Source organism: Megalobrama amblycephala, linkage group LG21, assembly GCF_018812025.1.
Source record: "Megalobrama amblycephala isolate DHTTF-2021 linkage group LG21, ASM1881202v1, whole genome shotgun sequence".
NCBI lineage: Eukaryota > Metazoa > Chordata > Actinopteri > Cypriniformes > Xenocyprididae > Megalobrama > Megalobrama amblycephala.
In genome coordinates, this window is record NC_063064.1 from 444,714 (window position 1) to 462,986 (window position 18,273).

The window sequence follows — 18,273 nt, forward strand, 5'->3', positions numbered from 1 at the left end:
AAACATTTTTAGGTTGATATCTCAAAAAAATAACTTTCAGTAAGATTTTTTGTGCGCAGTACCAAACTTTTCCACTAGACGAATATTCAGACTCTTCGATTTTCATGGTTTGAGTGATCTGAACCATATTTTTCCATACTTTCAAAATATTTATGAAGTAGACATCTTATTCAGAAGAAGTTTGTGCAGTAGTGTTAATATTTGATTTGAACTCAATCCCTAAAACATGAATCAGAGCGTGTTATAGTTTGGCACATCACAAATGAAGAATATATCACTGATTGTCATTTCTTCTGAAAATCAGTTCTTCTGAACGCTTTCAAAAAATATAGAGTTTGTCAAGATTATAAATGTGTAATAGTAAATGTCCCACGGGTGCGGGAGGGGCTGTCTTAAAAATAGTGGGTAAAAACATTTTTATAAATCATAAATTCAGATATTTTTTCTTTGTAATGTGTGAAAAGTATTGATATTAAAAGTTATTTATTTGTACATGATTGCATGTTTTTTTTTCATTGTGTGATTTTTGGGGAATTGTATTGAACTCAATTTGACCCGCACCATACAGACCTTCTGCAGTGCATGAGGGTTAAGCATGTCTCTCAGTTATTATTTGTAGAAGTAACTCTGTCATATGCGGAGACAGTGACCTCACTGAGGACAGTTTTCTTCAGAAATGAGCGGTCAGCAGAGGGAAGACATGCAAGTTCTCCCTGAAGTTTCGTTCAGTGCTGTTTTTGATGATGTTGGTGTAAGTTCATAAGAGTTCACCGGGCATCTATGGATGTTAACGTATGTGGCTGTTGCCCGAGGTCAGGCGGTCAGTAATAATATCCTCTGATACCCTCACAGTCCCAGAGTCATGCCGCACCCACTCCAGAGATTCGTTCAGGTCTGACCAGTCTGACCAGACACCAAAACCAGCAGAAAGGGCGTCGAGTTTCACACACACACACACACACACACACACACTGATCAGTCAGAGACAGACACTCTTCAGACGATAGCAACACCCTAGCAACCACCCAGAATACCTTAGCAACTGCATAGCAACAACCTAGCAACCACCCTGAGTACCATAGCAACCGCATAGCAACACATTAGCAACCGCCCGAGAACCCTAGCAACTGCATAGCAACACCCTAGCAACCACCCAGAGTACCCTAGCAACCGCATAGCAACACCTTAGCAACCACCCTAAGTACCCCTAGCAACCGCATAGCAAAACCTTAGCAACCACTCCGAGTACCCTAGCAACCACCCAGAATATCTGAATCCCAGAATCTATCTATCTATCTATCTATTGAGTTTCACACACTCACACATACACACACACACACACACACACACAGACCTGATCAGTCAGAGACAGACACTCTTCAGACGATGCTTTAATCTGAAACTGATTCACAGCGTTCATGGATCCTCACGAGTCGATTGATCAGCAGCTCCTGAAAACTGAGAAAACTGACCCAAAATCAAACCAAAACACAAGAAACTACATTTTTACATAGAGAAAAGGCTCAGGAAGATTTTGTGACTTCATGACAAGCACGATTCTCTCCCTTTATTCTCATTACTGAAGGAGTCAAGACTTTATTTTGAAGAAATTAATTCTTTTATTCAGCAAGGATGCCTTAAATTCATCAAAATGGCAGTAAAGATGTTTATAATATTACGAAAAAGTAGAACAAGGTTATACATTTCTATTTCCAATAAATGCTGTTCTATTCATCAAAGAATCCTGAATAATAAAGTGCATGATGGTTTCCAGTGAAATATGGCTGTTTTCAACACTGATAATAATCATAAATGTTTCTTGAGCAGCAAATCATCATATTAGAATGATTTCTGAAGGATCATGTGACACTGAAGACTGGAGTAATGATGCTGAAAATTCAGCTTTGATCACTGGAGTAAATTACACTTTACTATATATTCACATAGAAAACAGCTGATTTACATTGGAATAATATTTCACTGTATTTTTGATCAAATAAATGCATCTTTGATGAGCAGAACATTAAAAATGAATGGTAGTGTAGACTAACTGTCATCATTTAAATAATATATCATTACTTGTCCATATGAAAATTAGATTAAGCATTACACCAATAAAAATTAATTTTTCTTTATGGTAAAAAATGTGTTTTACAGCACCAAAATGCACAGGGAACGTGTCTAACATTGTGATTTTCCCTCAAATGAGCATGAATTCTACAGTGATGCAGTGCTTTCTTCCATCACAGTATCAGGATTATTTTTAGTGTAGCGCGACACGTGTTTTGGACAGGCTTTGTGACGCCAAACTCTCACTCAGCGCCGCACAATGAGTCTGTCTTCCTTCAGCAGCCCTCCATGAGCCGCATGACAGGAAACACTTGGCTTTATTCTTTCGCTTCACTTCCTCCTTCATCTGCAGGTGTCGCACACACGTGACACACTTCAAAGTCCCTCCGTGATCTGACACACACCTGAGGCCGAACAATGAGGCTTTCATGGAGGAAATTCCCATATAAACTCTGTGTGAAATCTCATTAAAGCTCATGTGACTGGATGGATCATGATCTCTTATTGTTGGCATCTTTGGTAACATGAAAGTTTTTCATCGTCTTCAGCAGTGAAACTAACGTTATTAACCGTCACAAACGAGCAGTCAGACACGAGTACGGCTGGACTGAGATGATTATGAAGTGAAATGTCAAGCACACGATCATCAGTCGAGTCATTCTTCAATAATCGCCAGATCTGTCATGATCATCTGAAAATAAAACCATCATCAAAACACAATTATAAAGCGACTGAGACTCATACTGAAGACAGTCTGCAGTTACTGAAACTGAGGAACAGTGTATTAAATAACATCAGTGTCTTTTATCAGCAGTTATTAAAGCAATAATCCGCTGTGATTTTAGCACATGCACAATGCTGGTAAAATAACTATAATGGTATAACTATAACCAACATTTCCTTCAGTCAAACATGACTGTGTTCATTCTGAAGCTCAAACCTGAAGAGCCTCTGAAGGACAAAAGCATTGAGAAACATCTTTATTTAAGGAAAGACAAAGAGTAAAAATGACTGGATTTCACCACACTTTCACCCACGGATTCATCACAGCACATTGAAGACAACGGTTTTGAAACACACTTTTTATTTTTAAATGTTATGTTTAAGCATGCATGGTGTTATGTAATTAAATATGCACTCATTTACAAACATTTCCAAAACATAAATCTGAACATTGGATAAAGCAGGTTCAAAATTCATTTTATTTGCTTTAATTTTGTTGATGTATCAGAGATAACAGGTCATCTCTTTTACAGAATGTCATGTTTTTAGGAGTAAAGTGTTGTATAATCAGGTGAATGATGTATGAACAACTCTTCAGAATATAGATATGAAGAGGGAGTGATTTCTGACTCAAACTCTCTTCCTTTAAAGATCTAAGCAATCGAGTGCAATAAAACAAACACGGATGTTTTCTGTCCACTGGTCTGAATGAAGACATGTTATGGACAGACCGAAATCTCAAACTGACCAGTGACTGAAACAGCTTCGCTTGTAGCGAGACCCACTTTATCTCATATTATTCACTTTATCTCACTTTATCTCTTTTATCTTTATCACAAATCTATCTATCTATCTATCTATCTATCTATCTATCTATCTATCTATCTATCTATCTATCTATCTATCTATCTATCTATCTATCTATCTATCTATTTACTATTAAACTAAATCTATAGTTTAAATCGCATAGCAACCACTCAGAACAGCATAGCAACCTCCTAGAATATCCTAGCAACCTCATAGCAATACCCTAGCAACCACCCAAAATACCTTAGCAACCGTATAACAACACATTAGCAACCACCCAAGAACCCTAGCAACTGCATAGCAACACCCTAGCAACCACCCCGAGTACCCTAGCAACTGTATAGCAACACCCTAGCAACCACCCCGAGTACCTTAGCAACCGTATAGCAACACCTTAGCAACCACCCAAGTACCCTAGCAACCGCATAGCAACACCCTTGCAACCACCCAGAATACCTTAGCAACCGTATAGCAACACCTTAGCAACCACCCGAGTACCCTAGCAACCGCATAGCAACACCCTTGCAACCACCCAGAATACCTTAGCAACTGCATAGCAACACCCTAGCAACCACCCTGAGTACCATAGCAACCGCATAACAACACCTTAGCAACCACCCCGAGTACCCTAGCAACCACATAGCAACACCTTAGCAACCACCCCGTGTACCCTAGCATCCGCATAGCAACACCTTAGCAACCACTCTGAGTACCCTAGCAACTGCATAACAACACCCTAGCAACCACCCTAAGTACCCTAGCAACCGCATAGCAATACCTTAGCAACCACCCCGAGTACCCTAGCAACCACCCAGAATACCTTAGCACACCCTACTAAATCTATTTCTTATCTATCTATCTATCTATCTATCTATCTATCTATCTATCTATCTATCTATCAAACTAAATCTATCTATCTATCTATCAAACTAAATCTGTCTATCTATCTATCAAACTATCTATCTATCTATCTATCTATCAAACTAAATCTGTCTATCTATCTATCAAACTAAATCTGTCTATCTATCTATCAAACTAAATCTATCTATCTATCTATCTATCTATCTATCTATCTATCTATCTACTAAATCTGTCTATCTATCTATCAAACTATCTATCTATCAATCTACTAAATCTATCTATCTATCAAACTAAATCTGTCTATCTATCTATCAAACTAAATCTATCTATCTATCTATCTATCTATCTATCTATCTATCTATCTATCTATCTATCTATCTATCTATCTATCTATCTATCAAACTAAATCTATCTATCTATCTATCTATCTATCTATCTATCTATCTATCTATCTATCTATCTATCTATCTATCTATCTATCTATCAAACTAAATCTGTCTATCTATCTATCAAACTAAATCTGTCTATCTATCTATCAAACTAAATCTGTCTATCTATCTATCTATCTATCTATCTATCTATCTATCTATCTATCTATCTATCTAATCAAAACTACTAAACTACTAAACTAAAACTTAAACTATTTCAAACTGAAAAGCTTCGATTCAAACTTTCTGGCTAGGCTTTTTCGAGCCAACTTAAAGTTGTCTACAAACTTTTTTATCTGCTTTTATATCAAGTGTCTTTAAAGGCACAATATGTACGATTTTTGGATTAAAATATCAAAAAAACACTAGAACAGTGTTATATATTTTGTTGACTTGTGTACTTACATTATCCCAGATGTTTCTGAGAATGTTTAAATCCAGAGAAATAAGCTGTTTTAATCGATGACATCATAGCCGCGTTACCCTCGATTTTTGTCGAAACCATGGAAACACCAAAGACGCTTTAATAATGTGTTTTATTAGACAGGAGAGCAACTGTTTGGATCCATTCATCAGCAGAAAACTAATCATGTTATGTAGCTTATTGTTTAAATCTCATTTTCTTGATTTACCACGAGTGCCATGTTTTACCATGACTAACATCGATCTATCTGTGGTGTGCATCAAGTGCAGCCGCTGAGCGAACGCAGTTATAACAACTTTAACACACAAATGTGTCTAATATGATAAACAGTGCTGCTTTACCTCACATATGAATGACCGGAAGAAGCAGCAGCTGCGACTGCGGCATAATAAAAGTCCCGCTGCTCTCGAGACGAGTGTCGCACTCGTCAGTTTCGATGTTCAGTTTTTCCCTCTTTCACGGCTTTATTTCATTTGTGAGGCGTTGAATTTGATTTGTTTGATTAGAATTCATTCGGTGACTGTAGTGTGTCTGAAATAAACCTCTACAAATGTGCCTGTGGCCTGATAACATGTGAGTCTGTGTGAGATTCCTGTGTATTATCTTGTATCTATCCAGTGTTTCTCAAGTTCCCTTTATCAACACAAACCTCACGCATTCCTGTTTTCTCAGATTACACTGGATATCATGTGGAATTATCATTAAAGGCACACAGGTAAATGCACATTTACTTGTGTCACATATTTATATTTTTAGGAGCTTTAACAAAGCAACATCAGAGTCTTTCCACATACACCTCTTTGGGAATCACTGGTTTCCCAGAACTAGTATATTATGACAGATTAAAGGTGTAGTCTGTCATCATTTGGTTGCATCATTCATTTAACTGTTGTGTTTCTTCTTTTCTCCTGTGGAACACAAAAGAGCACACTGCCATCGAGTGAGAGATTAAGAATGCCAAGATGTGGATTAAACCGGTTTAAAAACTTGTTTATTCCTTCTACAATTAAGCTATTAAATAACACTAAATAACTAATAACATTCTGTTCCACAGCAGAAAAATGAGTCATGCATCTTTGAAACACCTTGATTTTCACATTATATTCCACAGAAGAATGATTCCTCGAGGCACCATGAGGGCGACAGGATGTTTTATTTTTGAACAAACTTAAAGCATGGGTCACACAATGTTCTTCTGCGGCATTGCTAAACAGTTTAGAGGATCTGAGATAAAGAACTGCTACTAATTATGAATATTATATTAATTAATATTTTACACATGTTGATCATATTGCACTGGAAAACAACCTACTTTCATGTCATGTTTTACAATGGTGTGTGAAATCATCCAAACGTTCATTATTGTGTTTCATACTGGAAAATCTTCTTCAAAAGTGTTTTTTACTAACAAACAAAATGGCACCATTTCTGATCTTCAACATTACTGAGTTTTTGTCAGTCATACTCTGTTGACTTAAAATATTCACTTGAGATTAATGTTTCATTTAATATTAAACAAAAAGTTAATATGAAAGTTATTTTTCAATCATTTAACAAAACTTGTTGACAGTTCTGTGATGTTGGTGACATGCTGGTAAAAAATATACAACCATTACATACATTTCTTAACTATGAAACATTTTTAAACTTGCATGACGAAAATATGCAATTTATTGTTTTAATTAAACCTTTGAAGTTGCAAACATTATTTTGTTGAGTTCTTTTGACATAATAATGTTGATCACTACATCAACTTAATATTGTCTGTAATTTAAACTCAGTTTTTTGTGTTAATTGGCTTTTTTTTTAAAATTAACTTGTAGGAACTTAATAAAATTGTCTTGATAATGTTGGAAATTAGGCAGTGGATTTCTAGTTCCCAGCATGCTTCGCATAGGACTGAAGGAGAATAAATGTTGAAATTAAGTATGAATTTAATTGTTTTTAGTGAAGGGAAAGACCTGTAAGTGTTTAATGTTTGATATTTTTGTGGTTATCATTGTGCTGAAGAGATGAAGATAAACACTAAACAATGACTAGTAATATCTTGTTAATTAAATAATATACATGTTAAATAAGTTATGCTAGAATGTGCTGAAATAGATCAGATTAACTGGTTCCAGGTCTCTGCTGGAGCGACTTCATTAATCAACTTAAAAATTGGTGTTTATGCTACAAATGATTAAGTTCCTCTAACTCAAGGTAGCTTGTTGGCCGAATGTAATTTCACTCAAAGTTGTCATAACTCAAAAAATAAATGATGCAAACTGTTGTATTAATGTATTTGTAGAGCCAACACATTATTTTTTAGAGTGTGTAATATATCACAACAAAACAAAACAACTTGAATTATTCTGTTTATAAGTTAAATGACTTCCTTGAAGTGACCATCACATGTTCCCTTCGCTGACGGACGTGTGGAAGGACCTTCGTGAATGGATTGAGTGGCGTCGCCTTCCCCTTCAAGGCTGCAAAAATGCTGTTTGTAATTCAACTTCGACTTCAAAACTTCTGAAGTGTTTCGGTCAGTGGCGTGACGTCAGACTCTCACAGACAGACACTTTACATCATGATGAATATAATATGGAAACAAAAAGCAAACAAAGCCACATTGGTGACGATTTAAAAATAATATTCTTGAACTGACCAAGGTTTATGCCCTGTATTATATAATCAATTACAAACTGTGATGTTTATTATGATGACTACAAGATTTTCCTCAGTAGATGTGTACCAAACTACTCCAATTCAATTTAAAACCTCACAAATAATTAAAAAGCTAAAGATCTCAAAGAGTAAAAAAGCCTAGACTGTCTGCTCTGCTGTCCTTCATTTATCTGAATGTCTGTAATCAAATTTATCACTATGCATCATTTTGAAAATCTGAACTATTGCAGTAAATGCATAAAATTGTAACTTCATGCACATGATTCATGATTCCTCCACCCACTGAAGAGTTCTTCTCAGGAACTGAGTCTTACACAACACCGGCCGTTATTACAGTGTGTGGTCAGAGCCGCATCGCTGCACACTGCATATGTTTCTTTAAAATAGTGTGTGAAACTGTATAAGCTACAGATACTGTTTGACAGTAGTGTCACATGACAAACATTGATGATTAATTCAGCACAGGTCGTTACAAATAAATGAGTGAACCATTCTGTGAAAACTTCTGTGAGATTAAATAACAACAGTGTTTTCAGTCACACAGCTGGTTTGTACTTTATAAAGATGAAGCGTCACATGGAGCGTGTTGCATTGTGGGAAACAGCATCTCATGCAGTGTCCTCAGATATCAGCAAATACAGTAGATCATCAGCGTATCCACGCATTCAGAAAGTGCTCAGTATATATTAGACGCTGCAGAGTGATGAAGGTGAAGCTCAGATGTGGCAGTGGGCGGCTCTGATCTCTCCAGGACTTTGTCACGCGAACATAGGAAACCCTTTTCCTTTCTTTAAGCGGCAAACAAAAGAAAGCAGTGTTCCCAGAGCCTGAACTCATTCTGATACGCTTATATAACGCCTGTGAAGTTTAAGAGGAACAGACCTTGTTCTCATGAAGGAAAGAGAGTGCTGAAGTGATCAAAAGTATTTCAGAGACACTGATTGACACATTTAGTGAATTATTGGTAGGATTATTGCTTCATAATGTGATTCTCTGTGAACTCATTTCCACACACTGGTTTATTTTGATTTGAACTCGAGAGCAATGTTCATGTAAACAGACGTGAGACGCTTCTCAAACAAGAACAAATGTAGGGCGGGGCTTGATTTTGTCTGTGGGGAATTGATTGGATGGTTGTGGTTTGCTAATTGGTGGATCTCATGTGAGTGACAGGTTGCTCCGCCCTCGTCATCAGAGAAGATATTCTGATTCAACACAATAATGATAAATCATTATTCCATAAATGTCATTTTTTATTTCATGGGGACTTTAAACATGTGAGATTAACAAATCGGTGATGTTTGTTCATGTTTGGGCGAGTGTCACGAAACGAACCACTGATTTTTGACCCTTTTAGTCATTCTAGATTGCAGGGATCGTGGGATATTTTGGCAGTCACGCAGGATGAGATGTGAAACAATAGAGCAGAGATAAGAGCTTCTGTCACGCTAGCCTGAGATCCAGAGCGGAGGCCAAGAAGACTCGTCCTGAGGAGAACTAATCACTGAAAGAAAACTGTCAGACTGTGTTTATCTGCTGTCCAAGAAAAGCAGGTTTCTGAGATTATGAAAGATTCTTGAGTCTTGCTTTGACTTTTATCACACTTCAATGAGAGCAGTCCAACCTTTTCCCTCATGAGATATCGATCAATTAAACAACATGAAATGTCAAACAGGTAAAAAGTTAAACAGGTGTAATATTAACCCTGCCGAAAAGCCCTTTCCCCTAGAGAGCCCAAGGTCAGTATATGATTTAAAGTCCATATGACTGTAGATTATGATAAAAGTCGCAGATGTTTCCTCATCAGTAAGAGGAACTTCAGCCACAATCTCTAGAAACTTCTGCTCAGTGTGACTGACAGTTCCTCTGCTATTATTAACTCAGTCATTTATTAACACCAAACAATAAACAGAGAAACAGTTCGAGTAATTGTACATGATTTCCTTATTTGAACAGAATGAATTATTCTGTAAACAAGGAAACTCGCGCCTCTAATCTAGTGGATTGTCAGGATTTCATTTCCTGCTTGTTTTACATCTTGTTCTTCACTAAAATAAAAGAAGAATTCATTTTCACGTTGAGACACAGAGGAGAAGTTGTGTTTACTGTCCTCTACACACTCTCATGAGGAAATAAAAGTCACTCCTGCCACCTAGTGGTTGTCATCATGAAGTCAAAACAGACATTTCTTATTTCTTGTTTTTATGGAATATTACACTGCTTATTATAAATGATTTATAAATGCGCATCATTGTTGTGTTAAATTCATGTTCTGCTAATCTTGAATCAGAATCTCTTCTCTTCTCTGATGATGAGGGCGGGGCAACCTGTCACTCACATGAGATCCACCAATAGCAAACCACAACCATCCAATCAAAATCAAGCCCCGCCCTACATTTGTTCTTGTTTGAGAAGCGTTTCACTCGTCACAGTGGAGAGAAGTTAAACTGCTAACAGTGATTGTAAATTAATTGCCTAAATTATTACATTATTTGCTAACTGCATCCTTTAAATTGTAATGTTGACATGCATTCTCTGTGAAAGCTGCTTTGAAACGATATGTATCGTGAAAAGCGCTATACAAATAAATGTGAATTGAATTGAATTTGAGCCCACACTTCAGTTGACCTGTGATTTTTTTTTTATTTCACATTTATATCATTAGATATTTGAGTAAGTTAAAATTCAATATTAACCTGTTAACTGTCACCCCCACTTTTTATTTATAGACATGAAAATTCACTATCCAAACTTAAATAGTTGTAATTCAAGAATACTTTGAAATATAGACAGAAGGCTGGTCTTGTTTTAAAGATTAAATTTGGAAGATTATTGTAGAAGTGAAATAAATTAGGTAAGTTAAACAGTTTATTAAAATGTAAAATGTAAAAATATTATATTTTATATAAAATATATATTTTACAGAACAAGTTTAAAACTGCAAGGAAATCAAAGCCAAAAATCTGAACAGGTTGTGTTCCAAATTTCAGGTTGATATCTTAAAAAATGAGCTTTCAGTAAGATTTAGTTTGGGCGCAGTACCACACTTTTTCACTAGATGTCAACCCAGCTCCATTACTGACCATATAAAGGCGCCTCCATTTCCATATATGGTTTGAGTGATCTGAACCATATATTTCCATTATTTTCATACTATTTATGAAGTAGAGATCCTATATAGAAGTAGTTTGGGAAGTTTGGCAGAATTTTATATGAATTCAACCTCTGTTTAAACATAAAAACAACATGTATGTGGGTTATAGATCACTGCCACAATCATAAATGCATTTTTTTTTTCTATTAAAAACATTTTCAGACCTTTTTCTCTCAAAAAACTGAATGGATGTTATCTTTTGAGTTCGGAGGTAGACGAGGCCAAGGCTTCAGAACTGGGACACGGCCAATACAATACATGACCATTAAAGTCTTATGTCAGAGTTATATTTACTGATGTTACACAAGACACAAACTCAGCTCATAAACAATATATTGTGCTCATTTACTCATAGCCAACAAAGACATGACAAAAGAAACAGTGTTATTCATAATGACTGGGCAGGTAAAGACAAGAGTACAGCAGAACCGGTTTGGTGAGGTCAAAGGTCACGGCAGCATCTGACACACAGTATGATGTCATGCAAAATGGAATGGAATGAAACAGTAATTAAAAAATAGTATCACAAACATTAAAAATAATTACATAAATATGTTTTAAAAAATAATTATTGACCTTATGTAGCCTCGCCCCTTTTACATAAGCTCAATAATTATTTTTTAAAACATATTTATGTAATTAATTTTAATGTTTGTGATACTATTTTTTAATTACATTCCATTTTGCATTACATCATACTGTGTGTCAGATGAACTCGTTTGTTGTCTTTTGATTTCCGGTTTGTAGATCTTATTCTGTATCTGTTCGTTTTAAAATCTACTGAATAATCCACTTTAAACATTGCAATGTTCATGATAACTTGTGTTAACTCTTCAATAAGTAAATCCACTTCACCAGCTAATTACTCTTCGACAGCGATGCTTCAGAAATACACAGAGCAATCGCAAAAACGGAAGTTCAAAGACAAGATTGGCGCATGTTTCTCTGGTGCATGGGTCTGTAGAACATGGGATATAATTTGCATTTATTAGTTTGTTTGTTTTGAAAAATAAATTATTGTACACTGAAAAAAAATAACCTAAAAATGAGAACATCTAAATTCAAAAATATTACTTAATATGGCTGAATCAACCTAAATACATTAATTTATGCCAGCAAAGTTCACTTTAGTGGGTTAAATCAAGTAAAATGACAGTGTATAGCTCTCTACTGCCACCCTGTGTTGTTCATCAGCAGATCTTCATCATCATGACTGGCAGTTTTGATTCTCTGATGATAATGAGCGCGCGGCCCCTTTAAGACGCGTGACGTTGCGTGCGCGGGCTCGAGCTGCATTAGATTATATCAGAATATGAAGCTTCAGCATAACAAAACACATTTTACAGGAATCCTGGGAACACAATGAAATATTAAAGCAGAAATGGAGATTGTATGCCATCCAATAGAATTGAAGTATACAGAATATAAGATACAAATTAATATTTAGAGTTGTCACTCAAACTGCATACAGTAAAGATGAATATTCCATTAAGTAAATCTGAGGGGGAAACGATTATAAAGAGACAAATGAAACAGGTAGATATTTATATAATATCCAGAGATTCCGTCAGTCCGGTAGGTGGCGGTGATGCGCCTTCAAGCTGGATGCCAACCGCCAATCAAATCAGAAGAAGAAGAGGCTGTGTGACTGGTGCGCATGCGCGCCAACCGCGGCGGGTAAAATGAAAGCTGTAACCAACCAACCGACAGTCCCTAGCAACCGCTGAGCTTCGGTGTTAAACTGAGGAATAACGCTTCATTACTTGCTCGTCTCGACATATCTGTGGAAACTCTGTGAAATATCGCGACAGAGAGCTGACAGGAGTGAACAAACTGAGGAGAATGAGCTCTGTGTTGGTGAGTGTTATTAAAACATGATTACCAGAGAAACGTGTGTGTGTTTACATGATTTCTGTGTGTGTTTAATGTTACGTGATTTCTGTGCGTGTTTACGTGATTTTTGTGCGTGTTTACGTGATTTCTGTGTGTGTTTACGTGATTTCTGTGTGTTTACGTGATTTCTGTGTGTTTACGTGATTTTTGTGTGTTTACGTGATTTCTGTGTGTGTTTACGTGATTTCTGTGTGTGTTTACGTGATTTCTGTGTGTGTTTACATGATTTCTGTGTGTGTTTAACATTACGTGATTTCTGTGCGTGTTTACATGATTTCTGTGCGTGTTTACGTGATTTCTGTGTGTTTACATGATTTCTGTGTGTGTTTACGTGATTTCTGTGTGTGTTTAACGTTACGTGATTTCTGTGCGTGTTTATGTGATTTCTGTGCATGTTTACACGTGATTTCTGTGCGTGTTTACGTGATTTCTGTGCGTGTTTACACGTGATTTCTGTGCGTGTTTACGTGATTTCTGTGTGTGTTTAACGTTACGTGATTTCTGTGCGTGTTTACGTGATTTCTGTGTGTGTTTAACGTTACGTGATTTCTGTGCGTGTTTACGTGATTTCTGTGCGTGTTTACACGTGATTTCTGTGCGTGTTTACGTGATTTCTGTGTGTGTTTAACGTTACGTGATTTCTGTGCGTGTTTACATGATTTCTGTGTGTGTTTACATGATTTCTGTGTGTGTTTAACGTTACGTGATTTCTGTGCGTGTTTACATGATTTCTGTGTGTGTTTAACGTTACGTGATTTCTGTGCGTGTTTACGTGATTTCTGTGCGTGTTTACATGATTTCTGTGTGTGTTTAACGTTACGTGATTTCTGTGCGTTTACGTGATTTCTGTGTGTGTTTACATGATTTCTGCGTGTTTACGTGATTTCTGCGTGTTTACGTGATTTCTGTGTGTGTTTAACATTACGTGATTTCTGTGCGTGTTTACATGATTTCTGTGCGTTTACGTGATTTCTGTGTGTTTACATGATTTCTGTGTGTGTTTACGTGATTTCTGTGTGTGTTTAACATTACGTGATTTCTGTGCGTGTTTACATGATTTCTGTGCGTTTACGTGATTTCTGTGTGTTTACATGATTTCTGTGTGTGTTTACGTGATTTCTGTGTGTGTTTACGTGATTTCTGTGTGTGTTTAACGTTACGTGATTTCTGTGCGTGTTTACATGATTTCTGTGCGTTTACGTGATTTCTGTGTGTTTACGTGATTTCTGCGTGTTTACGTGATTTCTGTGTGTGTTTAACATTACGTGATTTCTGTGCGTGTTTACATGATTTCTGTGCGTTTACGTGATTTCTGTGTGTTTACATGATTTCTGTGTGTGTTTACGTGATTTCTGTGTGTGTTTACGTGATTTCTGTGTGTGTTTAACGTTACGTGATTTCTGTACGTGTTTACGTGATTTCTGTGTGTTTACGTGATTTCTGTGTGTTTACGTGATTTCTGTGCGTGTTTACACGTGATTTCTATGTGTGTTTACATGATTTCTGCGTTTACGTGATTTCTGCGAGTTTACGTGATTTCTGTGTGTGTTTAACGTTACGTGATTTCTGTGTGTTTACGTGATTTCTGTGTGTTTACGTGATTTCTGTGTGTGTTTACGTGATTTCTGTGTGTGTTTACGTGATTTCTGTGTGTTTACGTGATTTTTGTGCGTTTACGTGATTTATGTGTGTGTTAACGTGATTTCTGTGTGTTTACGTGATTTTTGTGCGTGTTTACATGATTTCTGTGTGTGTTTACGTGATTTCTGTGTGTATTTACATGATTTCTGTGTGTGTTTAACGTTACGTGATTTCTGTGCGTGTTTACGTGATTTCTGTGCGTGTTTACGTGATTTCTGTGCGTGTTTACGTGATTTCTGTGTGTGTTTAACGTTACGTGATTTCTGTGTGTGTTTACGTGATTTCTGTGCGTGTTTACACGTGATTTCTGTGCGTTTACGTGATTTCTGTGTGTGTTTAACGTTACGTGATTTCTGTGCGTGTTTACGTGATTTCTGTGTGTGTTTACATGATTTCTGTGTGTGTTTAACGTTACGTGATTTCTGTGCGTTTACGTGATTTCTGTGTGTGTTTAACGTTACGTGATTTCTGTGCGTGTTTACATGATTTCTGTGTGTGTTTAACGTTACGTGATTTCTGTGCGTGTTTACGTGATTTCTGTGTGTGTTTACATGATTTCTGCGTGTTTACGTGATTTCTGCGTGTTTACGTGATTTCTGTGTGTGTTTAACATTACTTGATTTCTGTGCGTGTTTACATGATTTCTGTGCGTTTACGTGATTTCTGTGTGTTTACATGATTTCTGTGTGTGTTTACGTGATTTCTGTGTGTGTTTACGTGATTTCTGTGTGTGTTTAACGTTACGTGATTTCTGTGCGTGTTTACGTGATTTCTGTGTGTTTACGTGATTTCTGTGTGTGTTTACACGTGATTTCTATGTGTGTTTACATGATTTCTGCGTTTACGTGATTTCTGCGTGTTTACGTGATTTCTGTGTGTGTTTAACGTTACGTGATTTCTGTGTGTTTACGTGATTTCTGTGTGTGTTTACGTGATTTTTGTGCGTGTTTACGTGATTTCTGTGTGTGTTTACGTGATTTCTGTGTGTTTACGTGATTTTTGTGCGTTTACGTGATTTATGTGTGTGTTTACGTGATTTCTGTGTGTTTACGTGATTTTTGTGCGTGTTTACATGATTTCTGTGTGTGTTTACGTGATTTCTGTGTGTATTTACATGATTTCTGTGTGTGTTTAACGTTACGTGATTTCTGTGCGTGTTTACGTGATTTCTGTGTGTGTTTACGTGATTTCTGTGTTTACGTGATTTCTGTGCGTGTTTACACGTGATTTCTGTGTTTACGTGATTTCTGTGTGTGTTTACGTGATTTCTGTGTGTTTACGTGATTTCTGTGTGTGTGTTTACGTGATTTCTGTGTGTGTTTAAGTGATTTCTGTGCATGTTTACATGATTTCTGTGTGTGTTTACGTGATTTCTGTGTGTGTTTCAGGATGACCCGACCCTTGAGAGGCACTTTAAGGGTCACAGGGATGACGTCACGAGCCTGGACTTCAGCGCTAACATGAAGCAGATCGGTACGTGAACGCGCTTCAGACAGATCAGTACAGCGTTTTTCACAATATGTTGTTTTATGGAATATTCTCTTCTCTGATGATGAGGGTGGGGCAACCTGTCACTCACATGAGATCCACCAATAGCAAATCACAACCATCCAATCAAAATTAAGCCCCGCCCTACATTTGTTCTTGTTTGAGAAGCGTTTCACTCGGATATACGACACAATAGAGAAGAAAAGACCAGAACAACTTCCCTTTTAAAGTGTTAGTTCACCCAGAAATGAAAATAATGTCATTTATTCCTCCCCCTCATGTCGTTCCACACCCGTAAGACCTTCATTCATCTTCAGAACACAAATTAAGATATTTTTGATGAAAAGGAAGCTTCGCAGCGTTATGAATCTTTTGTGTCGAATCATGATTCAGATCGTGTGTCAAACTGCTGAAATCATGTGACTTTGGCGCTCCGAACCGCTGATTCGACACAAAAGATTCATAACGCTCTGAAGCTTCCTGAAGCAGTGTTTTGAAATCGTCCATCACTATATAAGTCGTTATTTTGTTTTTTTGGCGCATCAAAAATATTCTCGTGGCTTTATAATATTAATATTGAACCACTGTACTCACATGAACTGATTTAAATATGTTTTTAGTACATTAATGGATCTTGAGAGAGGAAATGTCATTGCTGGCTATGCAGGCCTCACTGAGCCATCGGATTTCATCAAAAATATCTTAATTTGTGTTCTGAAGATGAATGAAGGTCTTACGGGTGTGGAAGGACATGAGGGAGAGTAATTAATGACATTATTTTTGGGGTGAACTAACCCTTTAACTCTGCTTCTCTGTCTCCTTCAGCCTCGGGCTCCATGGACGCGTGTGTGATGGTCTGGAACATGAAGCCTCAGATGAGGGCCTACAGGTTTGTGGGACACAAGGATGCGGTGACGAGCGTTCAGTTCTCGCCCTCCGGTCATCTGCTGGCCTCGGCGTCCCGAGACAAGACGGTGCGGCTCTGGGTGCCCAGCGTGTGAGTCCTGATGCGTCACATGATCTTACTGAGGGGGTTTTGAAGTTAGGAACGTAAAGTTCTTGTTTACACAGATCTGCATTCACTCCTAAACAACCCGAAACTGTTCAAAATCATCCATGAGTTATTCTGGGTCAACTCAACCAGAGATCCCCGGCTAAAAATGATTTCTTTTTCTAGTAAAATAAATACATAAATGAAGAAGAAAGCCAAAATATTAAATGCCATGATGAATATTTTATAGAGGGGGTCACAATGAGAATTTTTGAAAGTTTTGAAGCCAAATTATCTTCAAAAGATGGCAGCATCATTAGGTTATTCTAACACAGAGATTCATTAAATCTGTTGATTTTAGCAGTCCTTTATGGAAGTTTTTTCTTAACAAAATTAAAATTATATTAAAATATAAGAAATCAAATTCTCAAATGCATTTTCATTTTCTCACTCAGAGAAGCATGTACTAAAAATTAAATTAAAAATAATTTGTATTTGATATTTCATTTTCATTATCAGTCCAGTATAAACCTGTCATAAATAATCAGGGTATCTTCTGTTCATTCATGTTTTGATTTGATATTGAAATCAGAAAAATGAGAAAACTGCTCTTGTTTTCATTTTTCATTTTTAAAATGAAAACGAAAAAACTAAAAATTGGCTTGATTTTTCTTTTTTTGTTCTGGGGTTGGAAACAAATAGGCAGTTTGAATATTCGATCTCTACATGTGGGCGGGAATGAAACGCCTCTTTCCACTGATTGGTCAACCAGACGTCAAACCGTGTCGTCATCAGTTGTTCATCGGTTCAGCTCAACAGAATAAAAGTCCCTCGTTCTACCGCTGTACTGATTCTTAACGCGTTTATTCTACATTTTATCTCTTTCTCATCAAATTGCCAGACTATGGCTTGACACAAATCGTTCTGATGCAGAACGATTTCAGGGCTTAATTCAGTGTAGACATTAATTCATCGCGTGAAGTATTAGTTTATCTCATAATTATTATTATTAATTTACTTTGCAGCTGCACACAACTACCCCCAGCCTACTTTGATACATTGAGTGTACAAATGTCTTTTGTTTTAGACAACATGGGATGGATTTAAAATGATAGATAGGCTATGA

At 36.7% G+C, this 18,273-nt stretch overlaps 1 protein-coding gene across 1 annotated transcript in view; it reads left to right on the forward strand.

Annotated features, from left to right (window-relative positions):
• Positions 1 to 12,763: 12,763 nt before the first annotated feature.
• The window catches only part of poc1a (POC1 centriolar protein A), a 56,961-nt gene continuing 51,451 nt past the window's right edge, over positions 12,764 to 18,273 (forward strand). Inside the window, exons 1-3 of the mRNA XM_048172984.1 lie at positions 12,764 to 12,991; positions 16,057 to 16,141; positions 16,982 to 17,153. Coding sequence (XP_048028941.1) covers positions 12,977 to 12,991; positions 16,057 to 16,141; positions 16,982 to 17,153 — 272 coding nt within the window. The 5' untranslated portion in view covers positions 12,764 to 12,976. The remainder of the gene's footprint in view (positions 12,992 to 16,056; positions 16,142 to 16,981; positions 17,154 to 18,273) is intronic.